Below are 10,002 nucleotides of genomic sequence, written 5' to 3' on the forward strand. Positions count from 1 at the left end.
TATTATTATAATAAAAAGTTAATTCCAGCTACTCAGCAGGGTCAATCAGGATGTTTCCCCCACTGAGCCCAAATTGGGCAGCTAAGACTGTCTAAAAACAAAATATTTAGCAATGAGTTGGGAGATGAGCTTAGTATACAGCATGTGCCTACCATGCATGAGACCCTGGAGTTGACTCTCAGTATGACCCCCCAAAAAAAGGGTCACCACTTAAGGAGAGAGCAAATACCACCAGCAGATGAAGCTTTTCATTGGCTTAAAGGAAATTATTAAATCAGGAATTGGGCTTGATAACCTTCAAATTATTTTCCAACCCTGAGTTTTTTAGATTCCAAATTATAGAATCTCTGACACCTTTCTCTACTATTCCCCTTTACAAACTGGGTAAAGATGGCTAAACTCTAAAATGAATTTTTCATTATTGCTTCTATTCTGAGTAGGGCCCTGAAATACTAAAAAAAGCTTCTTCATATCCAATTGGTTGTTTCTGGACTAAAGATTTTCCCCTGACATAATCTTAAAGTCAACAATCATTTCACTATTCAAATGAGTAAAATGTAAGATAACAGTGTTTAAATTATAAATTCCATTTGACAGAAAAATACAGTGAATAAATTTTTAAACAATACTCAGAACAATTATAAAACTTTTCTATAATTACTTTTTAAAAAGTATCGCATGCAGTAGTTATATATTTCCATTTATTTATACTGTGCTTCTAAATAAAGTCAACTCTTGATTATCAAGCTAAGCAAAGGAACTTGACTATCAACAAGTGGCATAAGATTAATAAAGGAAATAATCTGAAATCACCCTTGAAAGATTTAAAGAAATAAGTAGATTTAGCTTGGGAAAATAAAAAAGTTAAAACCTTACACCTACCCAACAAAACAATGATTAACAGTCTAGAATTCTAGATTAAGGAGGCAGTAAGGAAAAAAATAACACTTCCTAAAAATTAAGAACAAAGGAAAACAAAAGATGATAGGGGGAAAAAAAAACACCTGCTTAAAAAGTATGAGTGCCAAAGGTGGCTGTAAGAACAGCATGTTGTTAGGGGGTCTGGCCCTAGCTCAGTTCTTTAAGTGGCTGCTTCCACAAAGCTGTCAGCCTCAGGTTGCTGTAGTTCAATCCCCACAACTCCAGCCAGCCAAACCTGCCCTGAAGGGATTCAGAGCAAAAAAAAAAAAAAAATCCTTATTCCATCCTTTGGGCTAGGGAAATAGCTCAATAGAATAAGTGCTTGCCTGGCAAGTGAAAGGGCCTGAGTTCAATCCCCAGTTCCACCAAATAAATAAATAAATAATCAAAGCTAAATAAAAGAACAGCATGTTGAAAACATAGATGGGCAACCCCAGAGTATGTGGATAATAAAGAACTGACCATAAGCACTCATAATGAATAAAACAGACAAGTGAAAAAATCTCTACAAATGACTCTAATACAATTTTAATTTTCTAATTTTCATATTTTAAGAAAAAGCAATTTAACACTATTACATACCTATAAAGACTTGTATTTGGTTAAGAACAACTTTTGAAACACTGATAGAAGAGCTCACAGCTGACATTAAAATTAGTCAGACTGCACAATAAAAATTAACATTTGTAGGGCCGGGGAGATGGCTCAGTGGAATAAGTGCTTGCCTGGCAAGTGCAGGGGCCTGAATTCAACCCCGGTTCCACCAAAAAAATAAAAAATAATAAATAAATAAAATAAACATTTGTACTAGCTAAACCAAGACATAAAAACTGGAATACAATTCTTGATGTTTGCTTCATTATTGTTTTTTACATATACCTGGTTTTGAATACTATTTTTCTGGAGATACTGACTCCAAGGATCTGGTATCTGTTCATCTGATGCTCGATTTGACGTTCGAGAATTAATTTTAAGTAAATAGCAACCCTGAGTTCCATATTTTTGTTTCATTTCTTCATAAATTGATTCAGCTCTAAAATTTAAAAAATGAAAAAACCTTGTAGTAATCCGAAAGCTGATCTTAAGACAACAGTTCTTAATACCCCAAAAAGGCAAGAGAAAATAGGTTAGTGGGAAAAAAAATAGAAAATGTACATACACGTACAGATACAAATGCATATATAAACAAATTCAAGTACAATAAAATCCTACTCACTTTCCCAAGATACTACTGAACACAAGAACCACTAATCTACTACTTGAATCACTACTTAAATATACATATTCCAACCATTCAGGGGGCCGGGGAGATGGCTCAGTGGAATAAGCACTTCCCTGGCAAGCGCAAGGACCTGAGTTCAATCCCCAGTTCCACCACCCCCCCCCAAAAAAAAACCCAACCATTCAATATACAGAAACTATACTCAACTGACTGACAGAAACTAACTCTTAAAGACAAATTATTTCTGTCTATTCAGTATGCTAAACAGGCTCCAGGTATTTTAAAACCCTAAAGATGTATTCAGAGTAATTCTTTGAAAAAGGCACTGGGAAGCACCTGGGTGTAGTTCAATGGTACAGCACATGTTTAACATGAACAGGACCCTGGGTTCAACCCCCAGTCCCAAGGAATGAAAAAAAACAGGTGGTGGTTTATGTTCAGGACCTGGGCAAGAAAGGACTATAAAATTATATATCCTATAAAAATATGTAAAATAACAATGGTTGTTCATTTCCTATCACCTTTGCTTTGTTTTTATGTATTTAGGACAAGGTCTACAGAGTCTCACTACACAGATCGGATTCATGGTGATCCTCCTGTTTTTAGCATCCCAAGAGCTGGGATTACAGGCCTGTGCCTCAATCGCTGTCTCAGTGTACCGGAGGGCAGGGCCAGCACGGCTGGCATGGCAGGCCAGGAATTGACAGCAGCTGCATCTGCCTAAGCAGGCACTTTAATCTGCTGAGCTATTTGACCAGCCCCCTATCACCTTATTTTGAAATTCTGTATCATTTTTGTTTTGGGGTTTGGTTTTGTCTTTGAGTTTTTTTTCTTTTAAAATAAAATGTAAAAGAAACATTTAAAAAAGAGAAATGCAAAAAAAGAAATCAGTCTAAATGACACTGATATTGGAATAATGTGATACAAAATAATTTGATCCACACCTTGAAACAATTACCAAAATAAATCCCAAACATGTAAGAAATAAAGTTGCTTCCAGTATACACTTTTCAAACAAAAACTTCTGAAGACAACTCACTTGTGAATCCCCAAAGGACTGCTCCAAGTCTCTAACAACAAATACTTAAGGGAACACACAAAATCTCTCTTTGTGAACTGTGATGAACACTAAATCTAAAGACATTAAGTGACAAGAGATGGTGAAAAAGTGCATCTAAGCAATGTCAAATAGTGAAAAGAAGGAAGACGGGAAGAAAAGTGAAAAAAGAGAAATAATTTTATGAAGGAAGAAATAACAAGATCTACAAGTGTATAGCGGCAGCGCTTTTGTACAAACACTGTGTTATGACTTATGTCTAGACATACATCCCCTCCCTGCAAGGCCTCATGCCTCACGGGGGACTTTCCAGAGGTGGCTAATCAGAAGTGTGTGTTGCTGGGATCAAGGGCACAGGATAACTCAATCAGTCTACTGATTGGATTGGCATAGTTCTGGGTGAGGATAATGGAAAGGCCCTCTCAGGATGTGAGTGTTACCTGCCCTAAGGGCATGTTGCCTAGGTGGAATATAAGGGCCAGAGACAGGACTGCTGTCACTGCTGCTACTTGGTGCTTTGGGACCTTCTACCTGCCAAGAACTGTTTCTTCTCTGCACTGTCCCTCTGCAGTGTCACCCTGCCTTGGAGCCAGTTAACTATAGACTGAACCCTCAACAAACTGTGAGCTAAAGAAACCTTTCCTCCTTGAATTCTGGGTGTTGGGTATTTTGTCTCAGCTACACGAAAAGTAAGACTAGGGGCCTGCCCCTTAGCTCAGTTCTTTTTTTTTTTTTTTTTTTTTTTTTTTTTGTGGAACGGGGATTGAACTCAGGCCCTTGCGCTTGCCAAGGAAGCACTTATTCGACTGAGCCATCTCCCCAGCCCCTAGCTCAGTTCTTTTTTAAGTGCCTGCTTCAACAAAGCAGTCAGACTCAGATTGCTGTGATTCAATCCCCACAACTCAAGCCAGCCAAACCTGCCCTGAGGGCGTTCAGAGCAAAAAAAAAAAAAATCCTTCTGGGGTCAAGATGCCAGGCCGCCCGGCTATTGCGACTTCGAGCCGGTGGCTGGAAGGTATTCGGAAGTGGTATTACAATGCTGCAGGGTTCAGTAAGCTGGGCTTAATGCAAGATGATACAATATATAAAGATGAAGATATAAAAGAAGCCAGAAGAAGGCTTCCAGAAAACCTTTATAATGACAGGATGTTTCGCATTAAGAGAGCCCTGGACCTGAGCATGAAGCATCAGATCTTGCCTAAAGAGCAGTGGACAAAATATGAGGACAATAAATTCTACCTTGAGCCATACCTCAGAAAGGTTATTTGCGAAAGAAAAGAGAAGAATGGGCAAAGAAGTAATCACTTAGTGAAGTCTGTGACTACAGCTGTCTTCAAAATATTTTTATGAACTTAGTTAACCCTGAAACACAGTTCAAAAGTTATCTGGTCTGCGGATACCATACCTTAAATAAATGCCTGTTGTATTAAAAAGAGAAAGAAAGAAAAGTAAGACTGACTGTATAAGACACACACACACACACACACACACACACACACACACTCTGAAAAGAAGTTTGGTTCAGCATATGAAATCTTAACATTAAATTACTGCTGAAATTTAACTCTAGAATAAAAGATAAAATTAAGTGCTTCAGGAATAAGTTCACATTATAATCAACTTTTACTTTGTTAGATAAAAAAATAAATCTGAGGTTTTGAGATAGGGTCTTTTGTTTTTGGGAGGGGGTAATCAGGGATCAAATTCAGGACCTTGTGATTGCCAAGCAGGCGCTTGTGCCATTGAGCTATATCCCAAGCCCCTACATCCAAGGTTTTAATAAGTCACGTCTAAATTAATGTTAAATTGGGGCCAGGGAGATGGCTCAGTGTAATAAGTGCTTCTCTGGCAAGCACAAGGGCCTGAGTTCAGTCCCCGGCTCCGCAAAAAAATAAATAAATAAAAATTAATTCATTAATTAATGTTAAACTAATTACAAACAAATCAAAAGTAAAAAATACATCTTACCTCTGTTCATCTCCTGCACTCACATCATGCAGCAGTACATAATATTTAAGTGTATTTGGTATGAACCACTTGGGGTATGAATAATCATTGTTGTGCTGAATTCGATGCTGTTCTTGTGACAACTTTGAAAACTGTTCCATAGGTTCAGCTTCACTAGATGATGCTACCAACATACCTTGTAAACCATTTTATTAAGGTAATTATCACTTATCAATCATGACAAATAATCCATTAAAGTAAAATTTAAAGTGCTATTTTCTGAGCTAAAAAATATCTGACTTCATAGGCTTTTACTGTAAGCACAAAATATATTTTCCACATTAGCTATAGCCTCTCAACAATTGTCTTCATTTAACATTCTGAGACTAATAAATTCCATAATACAGTATTCAATTTTAAGTGAACTTAAAAGGATACATGCTAAATAGTGGTTCAGAAATTCATGATCGGATGCTGGCATGGACTGAAGAAAGGTTTCTCTGTAAGATTCAAACCATGGAGTAGTAGCTAAAAATAACAACATATAAAAGCTGTAATTCCTCAATAAAATCAGTTTACAACAGACAAAATTTCAATTTCATATTCAAAAATACTATGAAAACTAATTCCTAATAGCAAACAAGCATTTTCACCTGTGCTTTTAAGATATCTGTGACAGGAAACTCATTCCAGACCCTCCTGTCTCTCAGGAGCTATTGCTATTCCCCATTTCCTCTCTTCAATAAGTTTTCCAACTTTAAAAAAATAAAAAGTTTTAAAAGGGCTTTAGGTATAGGCCAGTGTGAAGGCACTAGACTCAATCTCACCACCCCCCAAAAAGGTATATATGACACATTTTAAACCACTCATACAAATATACACAGAATATACATACATGCAAAAATGAAACTGAGCTATTCCTAATCTAATTATAGAATGTTTCTTAACTCATCCAGTAATGCTTTAAATACTACCTATGTGAATATAAACACTTTACAATTAAAAGTTTTGTTTCCTTTTCACAAGAACCCTCGGGACTAGGGAGATAGCTCAGTAGAATAAGTGCTTCCCTGGCAAGCACAAAGGCCTGAGTTCAATCCCCAGTTCCACCAAAAAAAAAAAGAACACTCATTCAGTGTCTGGTGGAATGTATGGTTGTTACTCTGGGGTAAGAGGGACATGCAAAACACCTCACAATGCACAAACAGGACTACACTCCACAAAGAATTACCTGGTTGAACATGTCAATATTGGTTTAGTTCACAAACTCTGTAATCTGATTCCTGGAGATTGATGGTAACAATTCTTTTTAAGAGGAATTTTTGTGGAAACTTACCTTAGGTATACACAAATAGGTCTGTTTTTACTGTCTATATAAATGCATATGTGATTCTTAAAATGTCAACTGTTTCATTCTGTACATTTTTTTTTTATATGAACTTACTTAAACTTCCATTTCACTAGGTATAAGCAGATCACCTAAGACACAGCTCTACTAAGAGAATACAATCACCAGGCATGTTGTACATGCCTAATTCCAGCACTTGGGAGACTGAAGGAGAAGACTCGCTCTAAGTTTAGGGCCAGCCTGAACTATAGAACAAGACCCTGTCACCAAAAAAAAAAAAAAAAAAAAAAAAAAAAAAAAAAAAAAAAAAAAAAAAAAAAAAAAGTTAACAAATAAATAAGCACTACATTCCTAGCTCTTTGGGTTGATTATGCTGAAAACACAGCAAGTTTTTTTTCTATTTTATAATACCAAATTAAGTGCCTGGAAGGGTTAAAAAAAAAAAAAATACAATGCATCCTGACCAAATAGCATAATCCTGGTGCCAAATACAAAACTCTTAAAATTTAAACAAATGCCTTGGGCTGGCCAAATAGCTCAGCAAATTAAAGGACCTGCAAGGAGGTACAGGGGCTGGGGTTTGACATCCCTGGGCCTGCCTTGAAAGGCCCCACCCTGGCCCCGGCCTCACCCCTGGAGCACCCTGAGACAGCAATTGAGACTGTGCCTGTGTGTTGTGGTGCATGCCTGTAATCCCAGTTCTTGGGAGGCTGTAAACAGGTGGATCACTACGAGTCTGATCTAGTAGTGGAACGTCAACACCCTGTAGACCCTTCCCTAAAACACACACACAAAAAAAAACAACCCAAATGCCTCAGCCTTGCTAGAATGATCCATGCATTCTGGATTAGGAGGCCTACTCTTATAACAATTTTGTGTTCACTGCTGTAAGAGAACACTATTGCCAACAACATTATAATGTATATGAAAAATTACAAAAACTGAAGCATGAGTAACAGTGATTAGTATCTGTTCCAACAGGAAACCAATTTTCTCACCAACCAATAACATATCCCGGAGCTGGGAGATGGCTCAGTGGAATAAGTGCTTCCCTGGCAAGCCAAGGGCCTGAGTGCAATCCCGGGTTCCGCCAAAAATAAATAAATAAGTAACATATTCCCCCACCACACACACACCAAATCAGTCAAGTAAGCATCTGGCTGGAAAATTAACATATGCTCTCATTTAGAAGTAATGGCGGGGCCGGGGAGATGGCTCAGTAGGATAAGTGCTTGACTGGTAAACACAAGGATCTGAGTTCAATCCCCGGTTCCGCCAAAAAAAAAAAAAAAAAAAAAGTAGAAGTAATGGCAATAAAAGAGATAAATTTTTTGGTTAGAAATGTATCTACAGGGCTGCAGAGACAGCTTAGCGGTCTAAGTCCCTGCCTAGGCAAGCACAAGTACCCGGGTCCAACCCCCAGTACTGTATGCTGTACTGGTCCTGCCCCAGCCACCAAGACTGGGTGGGCATGGTGGCACACACCTGTAATGCCTGTAATCCCAGCACTGGAAAGACTGAAACAGGAGGATCACTACAAGTCCAAGCTGCATAGTGAGACCCTGTACCAAATGCATTAACATTGGAAAAAGAAAAACAAAACAAAAAACGCAAGAGTATACCTACGGAGATGGAGAAATGACTATACATATGTACCTATTATGACCATTTTTCTGTTATCTTTTTACTTCACTGCTCTAAATTTATCAAACAAAAAAAAAAAAAAGAGTAGTCATATGAGAAGGGCTAGTATTGTAGTAGGAATCGTGAGCTATGAATAAATCAAGTAAAACTTCCAAAACAGCTATTTTTTGTATTATTATTTCTAATTACATACTAGAAAACTCTCAAGAGGAGACCAGGGCCCAGGAAGATAGCTCAACGGTCTAAAGTGCCTGCTTAGGCAAACTTAGGCAAATGTGCAGGGACCTTACTTCAATCCCTGGCACCACATGCCGTGACAGCCCTGCCCTCAGGGTGGGCTGAGCCGGCCACCAAAAAAAAAGAGACCAGCTATATGAACTATAACAGTACATGGATTTAAATAGTACACTAGGAACCCATAAGCAACAGCAAAAGAATATGCATTTTTGTGTAAAACAATGAAGAAAAATAATGAAGGGCCATACGTATTTTTTTATGTTTTCAAAGAAAAATAATAGATGAATCTAATTCCAGAGTGCTAAAGTACTGCTCAGCATGCATGAAACCCTGGGCTTGAACCTCAGCACAGTGAAACAAATGGACAAACAAATTACAATTATAAGGGAAAGAAGAACAAAAGGAAATATGACAGGAAAAGGAACATAAGAGACTAGAGTTCTCTATACATTTTATAATTGTGACTTTTGAACTACAGAAATCAATAATTAAAAATTTAAAAGCAGGGCTGGCTGGAGAACTCAGTGGATTAAAACACCTGCTTAGGCAGACACAGGGACCAGGGTTTGATCCCCAGCCTGCAGTGCCAGCCCCACTCCCGGGCATTGAGTGCTGAGGTGGCATTGTGACTGGGTGTGGTAGCATGCCTGTAATCCCAGTCCTTGGGAGGACAGGAGGATCACTAAAGAGTCCTATCTATGTAGTGAGACCCTGTAGACCCTATACTAAATACATTAAAATAATAATAATAATATTAATAAAAATAATAATGGAGTCAGGGAGATAGCTCAGTAGAATAAGAGCTTGCCTGGCAAGCGCAAGGACCTGAGTTCAACAACTAGTTCTGCCAAAATAAATAAATAAATAAAATTTAAAAAAATTAAACAGCAAAAGGCAAAGCACACATATATATAATTTCCCAAACTAAAATTATGACTACATATACTGATACCAAAAACCACAGGGTACCCAATTAAGGATACAAAGAGAGAAGAAAAAACTTATAACTATATATGGCAAAAACTGATTTTCACCTTCAGAGAGGTCACTTTCAATTTACTCCATTCACCTCACTCATGTTTCCTGGAAGTATGGTGAACAAAAATATGCTATGGTTCCTTTGCCTTTATTTTGTTAAATGCCAATAAACTATGGGAAACAGTCTACTTTTTTCCCTTTTTCAAGTAACTTGGGGGGGGAGTCTCTTAAAAATTTTCATGGTGGGGCCAACAAGATAGCTTAGGGGACTAAAGTGCCTGATTAGACAAGCTTAGGCAAGAACAGGGACTGTGGTTCAATTCCCCACACCACATGCCACGCCGCCCTGCCACAGAGTCCGGGCAGGGTGCTGCATGCCTATAATCCCAGCTCTGGGGAGGCTGACGGCAGGAAGATCACCAGTAGTATAAGCTGCATAGTGAGACCCTGCAACAGCCAAATACATTTTTTAAAAAAGGAAAAAAAAAAATCATGGTAGCTCAAGACTGTAACACTTGGGGATAATAATTCTCTTTTCTTAAAAATTCTCTTGCAGGGGCCAGGGAGATGGCTCAGTGGAATAAGTGCTTCCCTGGCAAGCACAAGGGCCTGAGTTCAATCCCCGGTTCCGCAAAAAAAAAAAAAAAA

At 38.0% G+C, this 10,002-nt stretch overlaps 1 protein-coding gene and 1 pseudogene across 6 annotated transcripts in view; one reads left to right on the top strand and one right to left on the bottom strand.

Moving 5' to 3' along the window:
* Window positions 1-10,002, bottom strand: part of Trappc8 (trafficking protein particle complex 8) — a 93,419-nt gene that overhangs the window by 64,729 nt on the left and 18,688 nt on the right. For all 6 annotated transcript variants that reach the window (XM_023714125.1, XM_004623556.2, XM_004623555.2 and 3 more), the window contains 3 exons: window positions 5,586-5,675; window positions 5,169-5,343; window positions 1,801-1,954 (listed from right to left, as the gene is read on the bottom strand). In XM_023714125.1, coding sequence (XP_023569893.1) covers window positions 1,801-1,954; window positions 5,169-5,343; window positions 5,586-5,675 — 419 coding nt within the window. The remainder of the gene's footprint in view (window positions 1-1,800; window positions 1,955-5,168; window positions 5,344-5,585; window positions 5,676-10,002) is intronic.
* Window positions 4,170-4,571, top strand: LOC105742143 (annotated as a pseudogene).

This window comes from Octodon degus, unplaced genomic scaffold, assembly GCF_000260255.1.
Source record: "Octodon degus isolate 3935 unplaced genomic scaffold, OctDeg1.0 scaffold00003, whole genome shotgun sequence".
Taxonomy (NCBI): Eukaryota; Metazoa; Chordata; class Mammalia; order Rodentia; family Octodontidae; genus Octodon; species Octodon degus.